General features: G+C 35.6%; 1 protein-coding gene across 1 annotated transcript in view; it reads right to left on the bottom strand.

The window, feature by feature from the left end:
• CFAP299 (cilia and flagella associated protein 299) overlaps positions 1-25791 on the bottom strand; it is a 657858-nt gene that overhangs the window by 8517 nt on the left and 623550 nt on the right. The window contains exon 5 of the mRNA XM_003776468.5: positions 10154-10283. Within this exon, the coding sequence (XP_003776516.2) occupies positions 10154-10283 (130 nt within the window). The remainder of the gene's footprint in view (positions 1-10153; positions 10284-25791) is intronic.

Genomic DNA, 25791 nt, shown 5'->3' with positions numbered 1-25791 from the left:
CAGGTCTTTGAATAACCTAAAATACGATTATACTACTCTGTATATGGCCATGTGTGCTTTTTTTTTTTTTTTTTTTTGATGGAGTCTTGCTCTGTCACCCAGGCTGGAGTGCAGCGGCGCAATCTTGGCTCACTGCAAGCTCTGCCTCCCGGGTTCACGCCATTCTCCTGCCTCAGCCTCCCAAGTAGCTGGGACTGCAGGTGCCTGCCACCACGCCTGGCTAATTTTTTGTATTTTTTAGTAGAGACAGGGTTCCCCCGTGTTAGCCAGGATGGTCTCGATCACCTGACCTCGTGGTCCGCCCACCTCGGCCTCCTAAACTGCTGGGATTACAGGCATGAGCCACTGTGCCCAGCCAAAAATTAACAGATTTTTAAAATAAGTTGTTCCCCCCCTCAAATTAAGAACTTATCCCCTTGGAGCAACCTCATATACTTATGAGGTAGTTTTCTGACCTGCCAAGTTGGGGCTGACATTTTTGTTCATTTAACTGTTTTTCTTTTTCACTCTTGCTTCAGCTATCTGAGAAAACGTATATATGTTCAGGGCCACCAATGTACATGCCAAAGATATCTCAGCCAGCAATAGCCACTTATAAGTTATCAACATGAGATTTTTCTTTCTTACTAACGGTCTTGGTCACTATTCATGCTATTGTATTCCATATTCTAAAAAAATTCAACTCTCACTCTGCTTTGGGATTTCAATTTTTGAGAAATTATGAGTATTTGCTGGGAGTCATGAACGGCTGAGAAAGAGTCATGGGAGTTAACTACTTGTTCAACTGTTGAGACCCAGGAAAAAAACATGCTCTTTCTTTGAACTAGAAATAATCCCTCAACTGTGGTCTTGCACCTGCAATGACACCATGCCTGACTCATGTGTTTTCTGATGCCTGCTTCTGTGTTATTAGTTATCAGGTTTTTAAGATCATAGAGGAAACAATTATTTTGTTCTTATTCAATCATTTCATCTTGCCAGGAAATTAACTTCTACTGTCTTCCATACTTCTTGATTTGAGGTAATACATTTTGTGAGAAAGTGAGTGTGAACTGTGTCTAAAGCTCTCTTCCTCAAATCTCTCCATCCTTATATCCCTAGGCCATATGGGTCCCTTTTACTTTTGGCATCATGTTTGATTAGGTTGCTCTTGGAATTAAAAGCTTAAAACAATAATTTTTCTTTGTCATGTATGCCTTATTGGGATATGTACCTTTCTTTTCATTGCATATATTCAGCTCAGATGATGGAGGCTTATCATTTATACTCTCTTATTACTAAACATTGACATACATATATTTATGTATATACATAATTCAAAATTCAAATAATATATATGTATTTTTTTCTTTCGTGTAGCTTACATTTCTTGTGTTACAGTTCATATATGAGTTCATGCACTGGACACTTATGAACAATGTGCTTATCTCTGGGGGTTGTTCCTTAAATACTGCATATAAAATTAAAATCAGTTTTTCAGGTCAAGTGGAGGACATGACATTTAAGTTTTAGGAGTTTTAATTCATAAAAGCCAAGCTCTGTTATATAATTTTAATGTATTCCTCAAGGCCATTGATTTTAGCAGTAGTTAGTTGAGTAAATACTTATTTTATATGTGGTGGGCTTTCAGTTCAGATATACCAGGTGATTACCCAGAGGAGAAAATGTTTAAAAGCTACTTAGTATGTGGGTGTTTTAGGGCTATAATCAACCAAACATTCAGTAATTTGGGTAGCAAAACCAGAAAGTTGGCAAGGCCTCAGCTTTACTTAATAACTGTGACTGTGCCACAGTTAAAAAGCAACATTTATAAGAGGCCTCCAAGGAAAATACAGGGGCCAAAAAAGTGGTGTTGGTGATTCAGTAGATATCCCCTGCCCCACTGGCCCAATATTAATTTAGTCTTGTAGTGCAGTTTGCAGAAACATTTCTGAGACGTTGAAACTTGTTTAAACTTTCAACGTTTAAAGCTTATTCTATTCAGCTTTTTGTTTGTTTGTTTTTCAAAAGGGATTATATATAGCTCTTCCTGTTAAAAGGCAGATTTTAAAACTGAGGACCTTCACTGAAGGGCGAGGTTCCAAGAGATTAAATTGGAACCATCTGCAGATAGGACATAGAAATGTTACGGGCCTCTGTTTTCAGAAGATCAATTTCAAGGCTATGACAGGTTAGGATTTTAGGATCTGGGAGGCAAGGGAAATGAAGAGCAGCCAACGACCTCAGAAGCAGAAGTGGCATTAAGCAGGTAATGAACACCTTTCCTACTAATAGTAGCAAGTGCTTGGGTGGGGGTTGCCTGAGAGGGCAGAACAGAGGAGAGAGGAGCTCTGAGAAGATGTTGCTGGAATCTTCCTCTAAATTTAAAAAAAAAAATGCAAAAACAAAAACGGGTGATTTTATTAGTCGAATTTATTTTTAATTTTAAACCTTATGTGTCTAGTCTTTTGCTCAGAGAAAAAGAAAGAATTTGACATATTTGTTTTTAGCACCTGTACAATAATAGACAACAGTGACTACACATTTATTTTTAAAAATAATAAAGTAATTGCTACTCTCATTTACCCATGCACCTAACACATTGCTATTACCCTGGACAAAGTACCCTTTACCCTCTAAATTTCCTCAAAGAACCCTGAGTGATAATTCATTTATCCACCTACCTAGGCAGAAAAGCACCAGAGGCAATTACTCTGGTAGTTTTTAGCTAAAAATAGCTTTAGCTCTACATGTGTCTTCAGTGCCTAAGACCCTAAAATATTTTAAGTTAACCTCAATTTTTTTTAAGAATTATTTTTGGCCCTACCATTCATTTCTTTAGCAAATATTTAATATTTCAATTTATTCATCCTACAGATGTTTACTGAACACCTACCATGTGCAGGCATGGTGCTAGCCCTGGTAATACAATGGCAAAATGTCCAGAAAGGGTTCCTGCCCTACATTTAACGTTTATGCTTTACAAGTTTCTGTCACGTGTGTTGTTTCATTTGAGCCTCTAGGCAAACTCACTTTACAAAACGAAGTTCCATGAGGCAGTAATAGCAGAGAATGTGTAAAACCTCCCAACCCCTCGCCCACTCTCTGGCCCCCATAATGATCCAAATAAGAAGAAAAAATAGCAGTGATGGTGATTTATTAGCAGAAACATTTAGTGCAGTTGTGTCTCATTACACAGCACTCTTTGGTATATGGTCTGTGCTTTCTAGTCTGTGCAGTCCTGGGAATGTGTAATTTCAATGACTTAAAGTTAACACTGTTGCATTACAACATATTTTAAATGAATGAAGTTTGATTGCTTTATGCACATACATTAAGGTGAAGCAACAGCTAAGACAATAGTACTGTGTAAAGCAGTGGATATAAAATCCAGCTAATCTTTAGGGTTACCTGAAGAGGCTTTAAAAATAGAATTTGCTGGGCCTCACCATAGATGGATTCAGTCTGATATCTAAGGGAAGAGCCTGGAGTTCTCTGACTGGTGAATTTGAGAAAGAGAGAGCAAGAGGAAATGCTTTCCTGAATTAATAGGAATTGCTCCTAATCCATTCAAGGCAGGGCAGGCTAGGTACTGATAAAGAACTCTTGTGATAATAGACTACATGCCAAAGTAGCTCATTGTTATGTTTGAACAATTGTGAACAATTTTCAAATAGAGGAGTCTAGGCTTAATAGTCAGGAGTATTGATACAAAAAGAACAAAGAAATAAATCCTGCTAAGTCCATGCACAGTCTACATTGCACATGCCTTCCAAACCTTGTGACACTCAGCATGGATCCAGAAAGTTTTATTCTATAATACTGTTTTTTGTTTCACTAATGTCCTACATCCAATAGAAACTATGGGTTTCTGAGATCTTTTCACATGTCTTTTAGTTTGCTTGTTATTAGTGATTTACCAAGCAACTATATTCAAGATGTACTCTACTAGACAGTAAATAAGATAACAAAAAAAGATCTTGCCCTATAAGTTTTCATATTTTTAATATAATTGATTTTCTTTTGAATTCTAAAAGCACAACAATGAAGTTTAGCCAACAGAGAAGTCACATCACCTCCTTTCAAAATGGATTATGCATTTTCATACTTAGAAATTTTGATTCTAAGTCTTTGTGACACAAATAGTACTGAATCTCCTTGAGGTCTATAGAATGGCAAAAGCTAATTAGATTTGGCTTCCACTTGTGATGTTTAGTTATTCTCTCAAGACTTTTCTGCCATGACTCTCCTTCCTAAACCTTTGTCTCAATGCTTGTGAACCACTAGAATCACCCAGGGTATTTTTGAAAAGTACTAATGCCTAAGCCTTCCACTCAGATCAGTTATCCAGCCTTCTTGGGATGAGGCCAGGCATCATATATTCTAAAGCTTCCTGGGTGATTCTGATATCTGATCTGTGCTGACAGCCTCTCGGTAGCCACAAGGAGGTCCTCTGCCTTCCTTCACAGCCTCATGTTTTGTGCTCCCATGCCTTTGTGCTCCCATGCCTTTGTGCATGATTTTCCTTCCTATCAGAACACCCTTCCTCTCCAGTCCTCATGTCCTCACCATACCCACCCTTCCAGACCCAGTTCAAATGCTATCTCTTTCATTAACTTGTTTTTGAACATCCTTGGTCCAAAGTACATTCTGCCTCCCCTGAATTCTTACAGAACTTTTTCTGTCCTCTCAGGTTACTGTCTAGCTTGCCATTTCTATGTGTATATTTTCCCACCCACTCACCAGTTAACCTGTAAGCTTTTTAGGACAAGAAATCTACCTTCCAGATTCACCTTTATACTTCATAGTTCTCAACAGTTGCCAAGGAAACATCAAATGAGGAAGAGGGGGATGGAGGGAAGAACAAAGAGGGGCAGACATCCATCCAGCTCACTTGTGTGCCCTATACTCATCCAGCAATATTGTCTTTCTCCTCTCTCACACACACATGTTCTTTCTCCCTCTCTTTCTTTTCTGAGTACTGGGGGAAAGTGAGGTCTCTCAAAAACTTTTCTAGATAGATATACATAATCTAAGTTCTATCTGTACCTGAATGATCTGGTAGTTGCAATATTGAAAGCATCAACTCAAAATTTGCCAACTACAGCAGGACCTCTACTTCCAGTCCTTTTTACTTTTCACCTGGGTTACTGTTATTCTGCTTGTCTTCTCCAGTTTTTCCTCCCTCGTCTGTACTGCTCTACACCTTCTAACATTAAAGCCTAACTTTCATTCTGTTATTTCTCTGCACAAGATGCTTGGCATATTTCCCCATTTCATATTGAGTCCAGTCCAAGATCTGCCTCAGTCCTGCAGTCAAAGCTTCTGATGACCTCTCCAGGCTTAATTCCCAATTCACTCCTTCAAGCCAATGCAGAAGCCAAGTTGAACTATTTGGGTTTTCCCTTGTCTGTTTTATACTTGTGAATCTTATCTTGTTCTTGGGTAATAGGTTTAATTCCTGATATTGACTGCCTTTCCCTCCTTATGTGTTCAATTCTCCCCCTCTCTAGTTCAATTTCTGTTTTTTTTTTTTTTTTTAATGATCCTGCTTTTTTGTTGTTGTTGTTGTTGTTGTTGGTTTTTAAAAATTTTATTATACTTTAAGTTTTAGGGAACATCTAGTTCAATTTCTAATCATCCTTTAAGTGCCCACTAAAAGTTTACTTCCTCCATTATCACTTAACATTATCTCCAATGCTCTCCCTTCACCATTCCTTTCCACTAGCTCCTGTCCCCAGATCAAAAATCATCTCTTCTTTCACTGAATTCCAAAAGTATTTCTTTCCTGTGCAATGTACCATTTTCTGCCTTATACTGCAGTTATGTTTTGACTTATTTCCCTAAAAACACTAAGAGCACTTAAAGGGCAAAGATTGAAGTCTTGCTCATCTTCACCTCCCCATGTGTCTCATAATATTTAAGCTTCATTGATGGTTTCTACTAATAATTAACTGTTGACTGTCAGTGAGTCATTTAATCTGTTGAAATCTGTTCATAAATCAAAATCATGTTCTAATTCAATAATCTTAATTTGAGATAGTTTAAATTATATATTTCTGGGACTGCGCAAGAAGGTATGAAAGCATAGACCGAAATAAAGATTTCTGTATAGTTCCTGCAAAATCTGATTTCAGCGATAAATTCTTGCATTTTTTGTGACTTATTTGGGTTAATATAGAGGAAAATGATTATACCCATTTCCGCTATCACTGCTATATCAAATGACTAACATAATTTACTCATTAACTTTTAACTAGTGTAGCACTGTTACTATTATTATTATTGTTATTATTGCTTTTGGAGGGAATGATGCATTCAATCATCAATTTAATGAACATTTATCAAATATTCATTAGCAAGGCATTTTTCAAGGTGATGGCCTCTCAGAAATGGGAAGTGAGAAAAGCTGGTGTAACTAAGAAATATATATATATTTTTTGTTGTAACTATTGTATACAATCTCTCTCTCTCTCTTTCTTGCCTTATTAGTGGTTCATGCCAGTTTTAGACCACTTATGCTATGGTAAGATTCAAAGCAAACTATCCCATGGTTAGTGTTTTTTAAAAGCAAAAAAAAAGTGTATTTAAAAAATTTGTCCGGATAATATATTGGACAGAGTGCAAAGTGCTTCCATTTAATTCTTCTAAAGATAATACACTGGAAACATTTTGGTGGGTGTGAATCACTCAAACAAGCATTCTTCACTCAAAAATAGAAACTTGGCTTATTTGTTCCAGATGTTATACAGCTGCAGGGAAGTTAAAGCCAGTGGTCCTGTTTTCAATGCAACCAAACTCTTATTGCATTTGGAATTTCTTAACCAATGAACTCATATTACTTGTTGTAAGACCTGCACAAGTTTCTTTTTCCACTGTTACCATTCCCAAACAACTGCCTTTCGTGGGAAACATACTTCAGAATTAATGAGTCCACATCTGTGTTGGACAAAGTAAACACATCCTGTTTATCACTGTTTCCACCTTTCATTTATCTTGACCTCTTTAATTTTAAGAATAAAGTATTTCAAAGAGGGTACATGAAGGAGAAGAAAAGGAGAGCTGAGTTGCTCTTACAGTATTTTACAGCTCTTTAACTACTGGAGTTATGAGATATTCACCTTAGGAAAGATTTCAATAAAAATTGCTAAGAAAAATATTGACTATAAAAATGTAATTTCTATCAATATGTATTAGTAGTTATTAAAGTAACTGCAGATATTTATTTTGCTTATTTATTGGTTCTTCCTTAGGTCTATAAGAAATTTTATGTTGGATGCATGAAATACAAAAGATCTTGCATCTTTGAAGAAAGAATAAGTTAAGAAATTTTGTAGCAATGTACAATACATCTTGTCCACAATAATTAAAATATATAAGTGTCTTTCTACTTATTTTTTGAGAACAGAATGTCAGATGTTTTTAGACTATTGACTTTTTATGGAGATTTTTTCTCAAATTGCAGTTCATGAACAACCTGTAGCAGAATCACACTGGCTGCTTATTAAAATACGTACTTCTGGTCCCAGTTGAGGCAGAATCTCTAAAAACTGGGCCAGGTATTTTAAAGGAACTCTAGAGATCAGAAAGAAACAAAACAAACAACAACAACAGCAACTACAACAACCCTCTGTCTTCTAGTTGTGACCACTAAAACCCAGGGAAGTTGAGTGAATTTATCAAGGTCATGCAGCCAATTAATAGTAAAGCCTAGGACTCTGTTTACTAATGCTGAGACCAACATTTCTTTTCATAAGTCTACTATTAATTTTTACTTTCCACAAGATAAAATGAAAATTTAAAGAAATATATGTATCCAAATGTTGTATGTCTCACCTAATAATTCTTACTCTTACCACTCATTCACCAAATGTTTGCTCTTTATTCGAGTTTGAAAAAAATTTCTTCAAATTTATCATAAAATCTAATCAAAATCTTTCAGAAAAAAGGAGACAAATGTTATATGTCATATTGAAATCTCATGGTTGACTATTTTGGAAGTTTGAGTTTGAGTTAAAATTATTTGAAGCATGTTTAAGCAACAGTTCGCATTCAATAATGATTCCCCAAAGACTGTAAAAACTACAATTCATGACATGCATTCTTGAAATATGCCATTAGTTAAAATACAGCCCTAAAATAGTTTAAATATGATGTCATTCAAAATTGATTCAAATATTTGTTTCACACATCTTAACAAGAGTGTTCATAATTTAAAATCTTTTCTTATTTATATAGTTTAGACTTCTAAGGAAATGACTCTGGAAATGTTATTTATTAAGTTTTCTGTACTTTGTCCTAACTGATCTCATTTTGACACCCGTAAGTAAAGAAAAACCACTAGAGAGAAGGTATGTTGATAAACTACTCTGGTATTCATAGATTCATAATAAATACAGCCCTAAAAACTCTCTGATCCAGTACTTCATTTCACTAATGAGAAACGTGAGACCAAAAAAGAGTACTGTTATTTTGAAGGAGATAGCATTGTGTTAGAACCTGACAGTTGCCTACTTAAACCTCTCTTCTCTCTGTCTCAGAATACCTGTTTTTAGCTGGGTGCATGCTCATTTGAATTAAGATTATATTTCCCAGCTTTGCATGTAGCTAATCATCTCCGTAAGACTAACTTCTTACAATGGAACATAAGTGATGGTTTGTGCAGTAGCTTTTTGGAAACTCCCTTTAAAGGCATCAGGGGAATGTTCTTTGTACCCTCTCAACCCCATCCAGGCATTATGTTTTGAATGTGGTTGTTTTGGCTGGAGACCTATTTTGGCCCAAGAAAATGAGGATCACCCTGGCCCAGATGACTGTGGAGCTGTCATTTAAACCTTGGACTGTCATTATCTACACTTACATGTGGAAGAGAAAGCAGCTTCTATCCTGTTTAAATTACTATGTTGGCATTTTTGATATTTGTAGCTGAATCTCATTTCAGGTAATCATCTATTTCTTGTTACAGAATTTTGGTCATTAATTCTTTAAACACATGGTTATTTAGCATTTTTTTTTTTTTTTGAGACGGAGTTCTGCCTCCCAGGTTCAAGCCATTCTCCTGCCTCAGCCTCCTGAATAGCTGGGATTACAGACATGTGCCACCACGCCTGGATAATTTTGTATTTTTAGTACAGATGGGGTTTCTCCATGTTTGCCAGGCTGGTCTCCAACTCCCGACCTCAGGTGATCTGCCCGCCTCTGCCTCCCAAAGTGCTGGGATTACAGGTGTGAGCCACTGTGCCTAGCCTATTTAGCATTTTTTATGTGCAAGGAACTGTACTAAGTGGATATGAAATACAGATTGGATTTTTGACTTTGGTTTTCTAAAAACTTTTGGAAAAGTTTTTATAACCTGATCCCCCTTTCCTTTGGCCCATCCTTGTCCATATTCCATGTGTATTACACAATTTTTATTTATTTTACTATAAAATAATCTTTTTCTTGCTTTTGGATTTTAGACTGATGCTTTCATGTGAATAATAGTTTTCAAAATTTAAAAACAACAACAAAATGAAACCCACCGATACAAGTCAAACACATAATGACTTCAAGCAAAGTTTCAACTTTCATCCCTAGACATACGACAAATCATAATAAAAAGTCATGATTCAAATGCGGTCTTTGAAAATATGCAAGATGTAAATATTTATCTTTGAACAAATTCAAAATATCACGAGACATGTCTTTAAAATACTTAAATAAAAGTGTTTTCCAAATTAACACTTAGAAATACGTTAAGAACCAGACCATTTTTAGTGTTAGTCACACACACAGAGGGGTATTAGAATTCTAGGTACTAATGTAAGGTGAGAGTTTCCCTTCTCTAAATGACCCTCCTCCCCACTAACAGCAACAAGTGCTGGACATCTCTGGGATCGGGGGAAGCATATGCGTGGCCTACTGGCTCCCTGGTGCAATTCTGTGCTAGGCATGAAGAAGAGTTTCCACTTGTGAGTTCTATTTAACTTCCCCCTAAACTCTTTCTTATTAATTTCTAATAATTTATGAAGCTATGGAGTGTTTTTAAAAAGGTAGTACATGCTCTAAGTTTCAAAATGTTATTTCCTTTCTAAATTTAACAACTTAAGAGTGTCGAATACTTAACAGATTTTTTGAATAGTGGCAGAAATACAATAACATGTGAAGAGATAACTAAGTGTAAAAGAAGAATTACCTTTGGGTCCACATTAAGAATTTTTCTGTCTCTTTTGTATCTGAAAAGTAAGCCTTCTGGATTATCGGCAATCACTTGATAGTTGGGACTTGAATTACAAACAGCAATATCAGCGTCCCAGTTGTAAAAGCTATAAAAATAAACATTTATTAGGAATTAAGATGTATAATGCATTAAATTGACAAATATAGTTTAAGAACTGTTTGGGGAAGTTCAGTCATAAGATAAGTGGATACAAACATGCCATACAACCATGTAGAACACATTTGAGATTAAAATTCTTGCACAAGAGATTAGATTGGGTTATTCTCAAATCATTTAGACACATATTTATGATGCTTTTGCATGATTTTCTGGACACTTCTAAGACCTAGGGCCTATTACAGTACTATTACATTCCCAGGAAGTCAAGATGAAAATTGATGCAATTTAAGGCTATTTGTTCTAGTTCAGTTTCTACAGGGTATTAACAGACTGTTTACAGGAAGGGAGGGCTCACTAAATCACCTCTTTTCATTCAAAACAATTCCAAATAAATTCACTTCTTTCAGGCTCCGCTTTTTTTCCTCAATAATATGTTTCTCAGGGAGTGAGGAAACTATTTATGTTTGAGTGGTTACCGTAAGCCTAACATGATGTGATCTATGCTATCACAACCCCCATATGAAGTTGCTCTCATTTTATGGACGAAGCAAAATGACTCGGGGAGGTCAACTAGCATCATTAAAGTCTTGAAACTAATATGCCACATGGCTAATATTTCAACCAAAATTTGTATATTTCAAAGCACACATATGCACTTTCTATTTTTCAATATTGCCTTCAAGTATTATTTATTTATTTATTTATTGAGATGGAGTCTTGCTCTGTCTCCAGGCTGGAGTGCAGTGGCGTGATCTCAGTTCACTGCAACCTCTGCCTCCCGGGTTCAAGCGATTCTCCTGCCTCAGCCTCCCAAGTAGCTGGGACTACAGGTGTGCACCACCACGTTCAGCTAATATTTGTATTTTTAGTAGAGATGTGTTTCACCATGTTGGCCAGGATGGTCTCGATCTTTTGACCTCGTGATCTGCCCACCTTGGCCTTCCAAAGTTTTGGGATTACAGGCGTGAGCCACCATGCCCAGCCCATTTTATTTTTATATTTTGTATGGAAACTTCCTATTTTTTCTACATTCTGTTTTGTACTTACTTGTCAGAAATGAATGTAATACTGTCATATGAATTGAAAGAATCCTCAATATATTTATACTTATTTTTATATATCTTATAAAATATAAAATAAAAATCTACTTATTTTTATGTATCTTATTCCTACTAATGCATTTCTAATACTATATTTGCTTTTAAAATGATGGTCACAGAAATAACATAAACCAGGGTGCCTCTCAAATGTTTGTAATATTTATTTTTAATGATATTCTTCTGATCCCGTTTCTAGGTTGTTTTGCCCTCTATTACTCCTTTTCTTTCTTGAAAAGAGAAAATTTCATTGTTTAAACTCACTGAATTATATTGTTTTCTGAGGCATCATTATTACCACTTTCATATTATTACCTAAAAGGGCAATGTTTACTCTCAAATTTTTCAATATTTAGAAACGATTGATTGTATAGATCATATATTTATGTCACTGGGAGGGGGGACTTATCAGTGAGAACAATTTTCTTTCCCTACTACCTTTCCTATGGCCAGGACATAGAATGTCTGCCCTAATGAGGCACAGAGTAAGAAAAAGTAATTTTCTAAACATCTTTGTCTGTTTAGTCAATTCTCCCTAAGAAAACAGGAATGACTATGTGATTAGTGAATTGAGAATTGTGCATTCACGGCCTTTTAGGCCCTCAACTTAATAAGCCTTCACAAGTGAAGTTTAAGATGGCAGGCTCAGCCCCCCAGTGGAGTGATGGCAGCAGATGATTCTGTAGCATTGGCAGTCAATTCAATGGTGAAGGCATTAGAAGCCAATTTGACTATCCATGCAAGCTGGATTTTCCAATTCAGTTTAATTCATAATAAAAAATATACTTTGATATCCATACTACTTACTATTCAGTTAGGATATTGCCAAATTGGAGTGGAGAACATAGGTGTGATTTTCAACTTTACATATATTTCTCCCTCAATAATTATTTATTAAATATATAGATATAGATAATTCTACCAAAATACTTGAGTCAGAGATGTGCTTAGAGTGACATGGTTTATATTACACATTCCTACTTTGTTGTTTAGACCCCAAATTAAAAGTCTTATTGAAGTCCAGGAAGATTTTATATAAATGTTTTCTACATTAAAAAAAAGTACATTTGTATAGCACATGATTCTTTTGATGAAGACATTTTGGTTGTTTCATCAATACTTTTGTTCTCCTAAGCAGAGATGGAAAATAGGCTTTATTTCACATGCCAATTATAGTAGTTGATAATTATTAGTATTTAATAAAAATAAATCATAATTATCTAATAATGGTCATGTGCTAGGTACTGTTATAAGTATAATGAATCTATTATCTCATTTAATCTTATCACCAAATCCATGGAGTAGGTATAAAATATCCATTGTATTCATGTAGAACTGACAGGAAAATTACCACTTGGATTCCAACATTAAAGACTGACTCTGGAGCCTGCACTGACTAATACATGTACTCTTTGTCCCACACACTACTGGTTGTGACTACACTACTTGAAGCTCTGTAGCATATATGACTGCTGATCAAAATACAAATTTTCAAATTTTTCTTGGTAGACCTCCAGACTACAACCATGGTCTGTTTTGCAGTGTAGCCATGTAATAGCAATTTAGTCAATGGAAAAAGGGCAAAAGTCCTATTTTCCACTACTAGCATGGGCCCATCAAAAACCTTCCATGTTCTTTTTCCCATCCAGCTAGCTGGAATGAAGATGATAAATTTGGAAAGCCATTGATATGGTTTGGATCTGTGTCCCTCCCCAAATTTCATGTTGAATTGTAATCCCCAGTGTTGGAGGTGGGGCCTGGCAGGAGATGATTAGATCATGGAGGCACATTTCCTTCTTGGTACTGTCCTCACGATAGTGACTGAATTCTTGTGAGATCTGGTTGTTTAAAAGTGTGTACACCTCCCTTGTCTCTTTCTTCTTCCTGCTCCAGCCGTGTAAAGTGCCTGTTCCCACTTTGCCTTCCACCATGATTGAAAGCTCCCTGAGACCTCCCCAAAAGCATGTGCTGCCATGCTTCCTGTACAGTTTGCAGAACCATGAGCCAATTAAACCTGTTTTTTTTTTTTTTTTTTTAATAAACGACCCAGTCTCAGATGCTTCTTTATAGCAGTGCGAGAACAGACAAATACAGCTGTATGTGAAAGATATTTGGACTTTGGAGAAACGTAAGGACAAATAGTTGAGCTAGTTGAGAAAAATCTCTATTTAATGGTTTCCTATGACATCTATGTTGCTTTAAATCCATGAAATTTTCAATTAAACAAGCATTTAACTAGTACCCAGTATATTCCAGTTAGGTCCTGTAATTACGGTTTCTACAAAATAAAATATGTTCTTGGGAAACAGTGGTCTGGCACAATGTTTCTTAAACTGAGATCCATGGCAAATTTCTGGCAGTGTGAATTATCTCTGAGCAGTTTAATATATGTAAACTATAAATATAGTCAGCTCTTTGTATTCCACAGCTATGAAATAAAAACCCTGGATTAAAAATATTTGGGAAAAAATGTGTCTTTATTGAACATGTACAGACTTTTTTTGTCATTATTTCCTAAACAATACAGTATAACAACTATTTATATAACATTTACATTGTATTAGGGTTATAAGCGATCCAGAGATGACTAAAAATATAGAGGAGGATGTTCATAGGTTATATGTAAATATTACACAATTTTATATCAGGGACTTGGGTATTCATGGATTTTGCTACCTATGGGAGGCCCTGGAACGAATCCCCCACAGAAACAAAGGGAAAACTGTATATTCTGAATTATCTAGATGATCATTTTATTACTCATTACAGAACAATATCATCTCAATACCTATCTGTGTGCTTATATTTACCAGTGTCTTCATGTCAAATTAAAATAATTGAATTAGGCCTTCAACTGATTAGGGCACAGTAGTATGTGGCTGAGTAATTTGTATATATATTTACAGGGTATAATTTTTTAGGTCAGAGAGATATAAGTACTTAAAGGGAATTTGTACAAACGAAAATAAACTAAAAAAACTCACGAAGGTAACTTTTTGTGAAATGAAAATATTTTATTGAAAAGTAAAAAGGCCAGAGGGACATCAGCAAGATAATGGAATAAGAGACTCCAGCCCTCACACCCCCACAGCAACAGCAATTTTAACAATGATCTCGGAATTGTATGCATCTGTGGGAAACTGGAAGTCCAGTGGAGAGATTCTGGAACCCTGTTCATGGAAAAAAATTTTGAGGATAAACACATTGAAGTGGGTAAGAACAGTTACACTTTACCCACATCACTCTGTTCTAAGGCAGCATAGCCTAGGGCCAAAGGAGATCCCTCAGGCCCATGATTTCTCCAATAGGGGAAAGTGATAGCTGAGTGAGGGCCTAGCTTCCCCAGTCTTATGGAATGGTACCCAAGAGGCTTACACTGGTCTTCCCACTCCCAGATTACTGAGGTGACTGGCATGACTAAATAGTCTTGGGGGGAACTAGGAGCAGGTAAGAAGGGATGAGGCTTCAAAGCAACCACTGTGAAGATCTCAAAATATGGCCATATATCCTACTAAGTGGCTTATGGACTCCACCAAGAGGCCCACCTGTGAGCTCTATGGAAAACCTCATCTGCAGTGTCCCCTACTGGCTAATATGCACCCTCTTCATTCTATGTGCACTGCTGAGATGGTGCAAGCAAATACTCACAGAGAGTGCATGTAAATCAGCAGCCAGCTCAACTCTGTAGGACTGGGAAAAGGTATACAAGATTAAATACTTCAGGGCATTGCCATGTGAAAAATAAAGAGGAGGCTCTCAACACCTGGCCTGACTTAACAGGATCAAGAGAAGACACACAATCCCAGGACTTCCTCATAGGAGGAAAAAAGAGCAGTGGGGTGGGCAAACCCATAAAAAAGGCCTGAGAGACCCTCAAAATCTCTAGTTAAGCTGACTTGTGAAGGTCTTCTTTGAAGACAGATAGTAAAGACTTGAAAATGTGACTGCTTCTTTCAAAACAAAACTTTAAAAATATGAAGAATCAAGGAAACATGAGACCACCAAAGAAACAAAATAAAGTTCATGTGGCTGACCTAAAAGAAATGAAGATTTATAAGTTGTGTGACAAATTATTTAAAATAGTCATAAGAGCTCAATGAGCTACAAAAGAACACAGATGTACAACTAAATTAAATCAGAAAAGCAGTACATAAACAAAATGAGAAATTCAACAAAGAACTAGAAATCATAAAGATGAAGACCACAATGATTGAAAAAAAAATCAACAGAGAGCTCACTTGATCAAACAGAAGAAAGAATCAGCAAACTCAAAGACAGATCATTTGAAATTATCCAGTCAGAGGACTAAAAAGACAAAGAATGAAAAAGAGTGAAGAAAGCCTGCATTGCTTATAGGATGCCATCAAATGAGACAGTATATGTAGTATAAGAGCTCCAGAAGGAACAGAAAAAGAAAAGAAAATAGTTTACTTAAAGGAATAATGAGACAAAACTTTGTAAATCTTGGGAACCAATGAACATCCAAATCCATGATGCACAAAGATTCCCAAATAGGCTAAACATCAATTAATCTTCACTGAGACACATTCTAATCAAATTGCCAAAAGTCAAGGACAGAGGGAATTTTGTAAGCAGCAAGAGAAATGACTCATCATCTACAAAGGGAACATTCCCCTCTCCCCAAATAATAAAACCATTAGCAGAAATCTGAGTAAAATGTTTATGGGCCAGGAGAGAGTAAAACAATATATTTAAAGTGCTGAAAGAAAAAACAATAACAACAAAAACCTGACAACAAAGAATAATTTACTTGGCAAAGCTATCCATAAAAAATGTAGGGGAGATAAAGACTTTCTCTGATGAACAAAAATCAAGCAAGTTTATTACCACTATACCTGCCTTACAAGAAATGCTACAGGATGTTCTTCAAGATAAAACAAAAGGACACTCAGTAAAAGCATGAAAACATGAAAGTATAAAACTTACTGGTAAAGATAAGTACATACTCTAATTCAGATTTGCTAAGACCAGCTCAGTCGGGGAGACCCTAACCCAGCAGCACTAGAGGAATTAAAGACACACACACAGAAATATAAGGTGTGGAGTGGGAAAACAGGGGTCTCACAGCCTCCAGAGCTGAGAGTCTCTAACAAAAATTACCCATGTATTTATTGACAGCAAGCCAGTGATAAGCATTGTTTCCATAGGTTATAGATTAACTAAAAGTATTCCTAATGGGAAAGGAAGGGATGGCCAAAATAAAGGGATGGGTTTGGCTAGTTATCTGCAGCAGGATCATGTCCTTAAGGCACAGATGGCTCATGCTATTGTTTGTGGTTTAAGAACGCCTTTAAGCGGTTTTCCGCCCTGGGTTGGCCAGGTGTTCCTTGCCCTTATTCTGATAAACCCACAACCTTCCAGTGTGGGTGTCATGGCCATCACAAACATGTTAACAGTGCTGCCCAGATTTTGTTTATGGCCAGTTTTGGGGCCAGTATATGGCCAGATTTTGGGGGGCCTGTTCCCAACACAGAATCCCCTAATACTATAATGATTATGTAAGGGTCGTTTTTAGTGCTAATGTATAATCTAAAGAAAAAAAGTATTAAAAATAACTATAGCTAGAATAACTTGTTAATGGGTATATATTATAAACAAGTGTAAATAGGGACATGATATCAATTACATAAAATGGAGGGAGAAGTAAAAGTGTAGAATTTGTTCGTGACCAAAGTTAAGTTTTTATAAGTTTAAAATAGCCTGTCATAACTATAAGATGTTCTTTGTAAGCCTCATTGTAGTCATACAAAAAACAAAACACCAGTAGCAGATTAAACAAAGATTAAAAAATGCACAATCAAAATATAACACCACAAAAAATTAACAAATCTCAAAGGAAAATAGCAAAAGATAACAAAGAGAACAAGAACTACAAAATATTTTGAAAACAATGAAATGGCAATAAAAAGTCCTCACCTATCAATAAATACTGCAAATTTAAATGAATTAAATTTTCCAGTCAAAATAGAGAGTGACTAAATCAATTTTTTAATAAAAAAGATCCAACTATATGCTGCCTGCAAGAGATTCACTTTAGGTTTGAGGACACATATAAGACAAAATTAAGGAATAGAAAATATTCCTGAGGCCAAGGTGGGCAGATCATTTGAGCCTAGGTATTTGAGACACCACCCTGGGCAACATGGTAAAACCATGCCTCTACCAAAAATACAAAAACGTTAGCCAGGCATGGTGGTGTACAACTGTAGCCCCAGAAAGTCAGGAGATTAAGGTGGGAGGATCGATTGAGCCTGGGATATTGATGCTAGAGTGAGCTGTGATCACACAACTGCACTCCAGCTTGGGAAACAGAGTGAGACCCTGTCTCAAAAAAAAAAAAAAAAAAAGAAAGAAAGAAGAAAAAAGAAAAATGATATTCTATGCAATGATAACCAAAAAAAAAATAGTTATTCTTAGACAAAATAGACTTTAAACAACTGTCAAATGAAATAGAAGGTCATTGTATAATGATAACAAGATTAATTCATCAAGATGAATTAACAAAGATGTATCACTCAATTCTGGAGCACCTAAATGTATAAAGCAAATATTAATAGAACTGAAGGAAGAAACAGACGGCAATATAATAACAGTAGAAAACATCTACACCCCACTTATAGCATTGGATAGATCACCCAGACAGAAAATCAATAAAATACAGAGGATTTGAAGAACACTATAGTACAAAGGGACCTAACAGATAAAGGACATTATAGATGTAGAACATTTCATCCAACAGCAGCAGAATATACATTCATCTCAAGGACACATAGAACATTCCCCAGAATAGAGCATATCTTAGGTCATATAACAAGTTTTATTTTTTTCATCTTATCATGTTTTATTTTTTATTTTTATTTTTATTTTAAGTACAGGAGTACATGTGCAGATTTGTTATATAGGTAAACTCACGTTATGGGTGTTTGTTGTATAAATGATTTAGTCAGGCATGTACTAAGCCCAGCACCCAATAGTTATTTTTTCTGATCTTCTCCCTCTTCCCACCCTCCACCCTCAGGTCCGTTGTTCCCCTCTTTTTGTCCATGAGTTCTCATCACTTGGCTCCAAATTATAAGTGAAAACATATGTTACTTGGTTTTCTGTTCCTGCATTAGTGTGCTAGAGTAATGGCCTCCAGCTCTATATGTTCCCACAAAAGACATAATCTTGTTCTCTTTTATGGCTGCATAGTGTTCCATGGTGTGTTGTATATATACTACGTTTTCTTTATCTTGTTTACCATTGATGGGCATTTAGGTAATTGCATGTCTTTGCTATTGTGAATAATGCTGCAATGAACATACACATGCATTTATATCATAAAATGATTTGTATTCCTTTAGGTATATACCCAGTCATGTGATTCCTGGGTCAAATGGCATTTCTGTTTTTAGGTCATTGAGGAATCACCACACTGTTTTCCACAATGGCTGAACTAATTTACACTCCCACCAACAGTGTTTATGCATTCCCATTTCTCCACAAGCTCATCATCATCTTTTATAGGTTGGTGCAAAAGTAATTACATTTTTGCCATTAAAAGTAATGGTAAAAGCTACAATTTTGCACCAACATAATTTTGTTTTGATTTTTTTAATAATAGACATTCTGACTGGTTTGAGATGGCATCTCATTGTGGTTTTGATTTGCATTTCTCTAATGATCAGGGATGTTGAGTTTTTCTTCATATGCTTGTTGGCTGCATGTATGTCTACTTTTGTAAAGTGTCTCTGTTCATGTACTTTACCCACTTTTTAAGGGGGTTGCTTGTTTTTCTCTTGTAAATTTAAGTTCCTTTTAGATAATGGATAGACTCTTTGTCAGATGCATACTTTGCAAATATTTTCTGTCATTCTGTAGGTTGTCTGTTTACTCTGTTGATAGTTTATTATGCCATGCAGAAGTTCTTAAGTTTAATTAGATCCCGTTTGTCAATTTTTTCTTTTGTTACAATTGCTTTCGGCATCTTTGTCATGAAATCTGTGCCTGTTTCTATATCCAGAAGGGTATTGCCTAGCTTGTCTTCCAGGATTTTTAAAAGTTTTAAGCATTACATTTTAGTTGTTAATCAATTAGAGTTGATTTTAGTATATAAGGAAGGGGTTCAATTTCAACCTTCTGCTTATCGCTAACCAGTTATCCCAGCACCATTTATTGAATAGGGAATACTTTCCCCATTGCTTGCTTTTTTTTAAAAAAAAATTGTATTTGTCAAAGATAAGATAGTCATAGTGTGTGGCCCTTCTTCTGAGCTCTCTATTCTGTTCCATTGGTCTATGTGTCTGTTTTTGTACCAGTAGCATGTAGTTTTGGTTACTGTAGCCTTGTAGTGTAGTTTGAAGTTAGGTAATATGATACCTCCAGCTTTGTTCTTTTTGCTTAGGAATTTAAGCAGATGCAATTATACCGACTAGAGTTTCTGACACAATGATATAAGACTAGAAATAAATAATGTGAGGAAAGTTGGAAAATTCAAAACTTTGTGGAAATCAAACACCACATTCCTAACCAACCAACAGGTCAAGGAAGAAACCAAAAGCTAAATAAAAAAATACATTGAGATACATTAAAATGGAAACATGATATACCAAAACTGATGAGATTCAGAAAAAGCACTTTTAAGAAGGGACTTCATAGTGATAAACACCTATATTCAGAAAAAAATCTCAAATAAATAATCTAAATTTATATTCAAGGAGCTATAAAAACAAAAAGCTAAGCTCAGAGTTAGCAGAAGGAAGGAAACACTAATGATCAAAGAAGAAATAAACGAAATAGATACTAGACAAGCATTAGAAAAGATAGATGAAACTAAAAGCTGGCTGTTAGAAAAGATAAAGTTTACATACCTTAAGTAGACTAATTTAAAAAAGAGAGAATGCCCAAATAAAGTTAGAAATGAAAGAGAAGACATTTTGTTTGATACCACAGAAATACAAAGGATCTTAAAAGACTATTGTGAACACTTACCAACAAATTGGATAACCCAGAAGAAATGGATACATTCCTGGAACCATCCAACCTAACAAAACTGAATCTTGAAAAAAGAGAAAATCTAAACAGACAGATAATGAGTAACAAAGCTGACTCAGCAATGAAAAAAAAAAAAAAGCTTAGAAAAAGATATCCTCACTTGTGAATGATTCCAAACATTTAAAGAAAAATTAACTACAAGGCTACAGTAACCAAAACAGCATGGTACTGGTACCAAAACAGAGATATAGATCAATGAAACAGAACAGAGCCCTCAGAAATAATGCCGCATATCTACAACTATCTGATCTTTGACAAACCTGAGAAAAACAAGCAATGGGGAAAGGATTCCCTATTTAATAAATGGTGCTGGGAAAACTGGCTAGCCATATGGAGAAAGCTGAAACTGGATCCCTTCCTTACACCTTATACAAAAATTAATTCAAGATAGATTAAAGACTTAAACGTTAGACCTAAAACCATAAAAACCCTAGAAGAAAATCTAGGCATTACCATTCAGGACATAGGCATGGGCAAGGACTTCATGTCTAAAACACCAAAAGCAATGGCAACAAAAGCCAAAATTGACAAATGGGATCTAATTCAACTAAAGAGCTTCTGCACAGCAAAAGCAACTACCATCAGAGTGAACAGGCAACCTACAAAATGGGAGAAAATTTTCGCAACCTACACATCTGACAAAGGGCTAATATCCAGAATCTACAATGAACTCCAACAAATTTACAAGAAAGCAACAAACAACCCCATCAAAGAGTGGGCGAAGGATATGAACAGACACTTCTCAAAAGACGACATTTATGCAGCCAAAAGACACATGAAAAAATGCTCATCATCACTGGCCATCAGAGAAATGCAAATTAAAACCACAATGAGATACCATCTCACACCAGTTAGAATGGTGATCATTAAAAAGTCAGGAAACAACAGGTGCTGGAGAGGATGTGGAGAAATAGGAACACTTTTACACTGTTGGTGGGACTGTAAACTAGTTCAACCCTTGTGGAAGTCAGTGTGGCGATTCCTCAGGGATCTAGAACTAGAAATACCATTTGACCCAGCCATCCCATTACTGGGTATATACCCAAAGGATTATAAATCATGGTGCTATAAAGACACATGCATATGTGTGTTTATTGCGGCACTATTCACAATAGCAAAGACTTGGAACTAACCCAAATGTCCAACAACGATAGACTGGATTAAGAAAATGTGGCACATATACACCACGGAATACTATGCAGCCATAAAAAATGATGAGTTCATATCCTTTGTAGGGATATGGATGAAACTGGAAATCATCATTCTCAGTAAACTATCACAAGGACAAAAAACCAAACACCGCATGTTCTCACCGAGAACACATGGACACAGGAAGGGGAACATCACACTCTGGGGACTGTTGTGGGGTGGGGGGAGGGGGGAGGGATAGCATTAGGAGATATACCTAATGCTAAATGGCAAGTTAATGGGCGCAGCACACCAGCATGGCACATGTATACATATGTAACTAACCTGCACATTGTGCACATGTACCCTAAAACTTAAAGTATAATAATCATAAAAAATAAATAAAAAATTAAATGTGAAAAAAAAGAAAAATTAATACCAATCCTCTTAAACTCTTAGGAAAGATTGAATAGGAGGGAATATTTCAAAATTCATCTTATGGGGCCTAGTTTATCCTGATACAAAAGCCAAAGAATCCACCTGCAGACAATTATAGACCAATAACCCTGATAAACATAGATAAAAATTCTTCAACAAAATAATAGCAAACTAAATTGAATGGTATATCTAAAGATTATACACTATTTGCAAGTAGGATTTATCCCTTGGATACAAGGATGGCTCAACATATGCAAATAAATAAATTTGATAGATCACCATATGATGAAAATCACATAATCTCCATAGATGAAAAAAAAGCATTTGACAAAAGTTGACAGCCTTTCATGGTAAAAACTCTCAATAAATTAATACAGAAGGAATGCACTTCAACACAATAAAGGCCATACATAGCAAATCTACAGCTAGCATCATATTAAATGGTGAAAAGCTGAAAGCTTTTTCTCCAAGATTAGGAACAAGACAAGGATGCCTACTCTCACCATTTATATTCAATATATTGCTGTAAGACCTAGCCAGAGCAAATAAGAAACAAAAAGAAATAGAAGACCTTCAAATTTGAAAGAAAAAAGTAAAATTGCCTCTGTTTGCAAATGATATGATCTTATATACAGAAACCCTTACTGACTTGACCAAAATATTGTTATAATTGATAAAGGAATTCAGTAAGGTTACAGGATAAAATCAATAATAAAAGTTCAGTTGTATTTATATACATTAACAATAAACTCTCTAAAAATGAAATTAAGAAAATAGTAACATTTATAGTAGCCTCAAAAACAAACTTAAAATTAACCAAGGAGGTGAAAGATATATACACTAAAAACTAGAAAACAATGATGAAATAAATTGATGTCATAAAAAATAGAAATATATCTTATGTTTATGTATTTGAATAATTAATATTTAAAAATGTCTATGTTACATCAAGCCATCTACAGATTCAATGCAAATATAATTTTGCCTTAAAAGAGAAGGAAATCCTGCCATTTGTGTCATCATGCACAGACCTGTTGGGCACTATGCTAAGTGAAAAAAGCCAGACAGAAAGGCAAATACTGTTTGATCTCACTTATATGTAGAACCTAAAATAGCCAAACTCATAGATGCAGAGAGTAGATTGATGGTTGCTAGGGGGTGCCAGGAGGGTGAAATGAGGAGATGTTGGTCAAAGGGATGAATACATGATTGGTGATCTAATGTGTAATATGATGGCTTATGATTAATATTATAGTACCGTAGGTCCTAAGTTTTCTCAAAAGAAAAGAAAGAGAAAGAAAAGAAAGAAAGAAAGGAAAGGAAAGAAAGAAAAGGAAAGAAAGAAAGAAAAGGAAAGAAGGAAGGAAAGAAAATGGTAACAGTGTGAGGTGATGGATATGTTAGCTAGCTTGATTGTGGTGATTATTCACAATGTATACATATATTTCACAGTTGTATACCTTAAATATATGTAATTTTTTAATAAAATGGAATATAGAAGATTTTATATTAATCATGGTGACATTTAAGTATTAAACACTATTGTCTTTTTTTAAAAAATCTTTGTGTAGCCAGCCTGTAAAAAAGATGACTCTATAATTTTATTTTCCAAACTAGGATGCTATTGTGAAAGACAGGGCCTGTTACTAATAATTGTGCCAAGACAAGAGTAAGCTTGGACTATCCTGGGCAATCAGATGTGTGGTCTCCACACCTACAAATCATTTAAACACTGCTGAATTAGAGTTGATATATTCAAGGTTTCTGTAAAATGCTTCCAAAGTTTTGCCATAGATTTGCCAAAAATATGATAGAGATGTTTAAACAATGCTAAAATGTGTTTTTTTTACGGTTGATCCTTTTTATTTTATTTTATTGCTGTGGAAAAATTATATTACATGGAATTGCATTTATGGTACAGAGACATGAAATTTAATCTAGAATAATAAATATTCGTGTTCTTTTTTCTATTTTCAAATAATATCAAGTAATAATACATTCTGTAATAGACTAATTTTTTGAAATGTTATATTCCATGTAAAAATATATGTTTGATCAGTTATTTGGGTTGATAGGAATATGAAATCTAAAGTTCAGTGTTGTTATAAGTCAGTTAACTTGGCTCCTATTTATGACTATATATTGTATCTCTAATTTCAATCTGAAATTTAATATATGGATATGCCATTTAGGAAAATACAGATAATGGTTGAAAAACCTACTATAATCTTTATAAAAATAATTAAGAAAATTAAGAATTATGGCAACAGACAGTCAGAAGGTTCATTTAGTTCATTAGGTCATTTAGTTATGTATTATTATTATTATTTTACAGGAGAGAAAATTGAAGCTACAGAATGTTCTAGGTATTATATAGCAGAATGGGCATTCAGTCTATATTTTAAGATGATTTTTCTCATGGCTGGACTTTGCTAATTACTACCATATGTCAGACTTCTCAGGCTAGGCCAAAAGTCCTGCTAGCCTATGGAATCAGTAAAGATTCCCCGCTAAGAGCAAACCACAGGGAGAGGGAAGGCAAGGAATAAACCCCCAAGTGGGACTTTTGAAGCCAATTGTCTCCTTACAGTTGAAAAAGCAGCCACAAAGAAACAGTTGTTTCCTCTCAGGGAAGGTACAGGGTGACTCCTGTTGAAAACTTGGCTTATTTCACTATGTGTGTTAGAGTAGGATTGAAAACCTTTGAGCTTGGCTTGGGTTCACTAGGTCAGGTGTGTGTGTGTGTGTGTGTGTGTGTGTGCATGTTAAAATTAGCTAAACCAGCTAGCTAAACCAGGATGGTGATTGAAATAAAGCCTCCCTGTGCAGTCTTTTTGGGTTCCTGAGCCCCCTCTTGCCTTGCACTGAGCATTGGCATGCTATGGCTATGGAATGAGTAGATTCTTGTAGGAGTAATTGCTTGTGCAAGTACCAGGGTTAACACCTGAGTGAGACATGGACTGCTTCAAGTTTGACAGAACTGGTGATCTGGTCCAGAACATCTCTAAATACTTGACATTGTTCATGTCAATTTTGCCAATTGTCTTGTTTGAATGGGGTGCTCCCCGTCTCAGAAACCATCATCCATTACGCCTCCCACTCAACTGGTCCGTCTTAGAAATTCTAAGGGGAACATTTAGGTAAATAAGGATCTTTGGAGGTTTTCTGGCTTCAAAGTAGTTCTGTTCAATTTTTCCTGCAGGCCTACAGGAAAATTGTTGCTTAGAGGTCACACAGCGTAGGGTGAGGCAAGGAGCCAAGCAAAGTGCCCATGAAGCCACGCTAATTCACTCACTCACTCACTCACTCATTATTATGTCTTTTCTCATTTAAAATCAATGGAGAGGATATTCTATGGGATGGGCACACTTTTAGGTATTTGGGACAGAATGAGAAAAAAGATACAGTCCCTGCCTTATGATTCCACTGCTTAATAGGGAAAACCTAGATAATTCTAACAATACAAGTGTACCTGGAATGCTATGAAAAGACAGAGGAGAGAAACCTTGTCCAGACTGAGGGAAAAAAAAGGACAGAATAATAGCTTTCTGGAGGGAGTAATGCTGCAGTTGAACCCTAAATTAGCAACAGGACTTAGTCCAGGAAAAGGGGTGGGATTTGGGATGGAAAAATGGCCTTCCAACTAAGAAAGAGGGCATGGGGAATGCCTGCTGTTGAAAAACTGAATGAAGAATCCTAGAAAAGGAGTGGCCAGCAAGTCAATATCAGTGGAACAGAAAGTGTAAGCAGGTGTGTCTGAGTGAGAAAACACAATTT

This window comes from Pongo abelii, chromosome 3 (genome assembly GCF_028885655.2).
Source record: "Pongo abelii isolate AG06213 chromosome 3, NHGRI_mPonAbe1-v2.0_pri, whole genome shotgun sequence".
NCBI lineage: Eukaryota > Metazoa > Chordata > Mammalia > Primates > Hominidae > Pongo > Pongo abelii.
The sequence above is the reverse complement of the archived record's forward strand: the minus strand, read 5'-3'. Positions and strand labels throughout refer to the sequence as shown.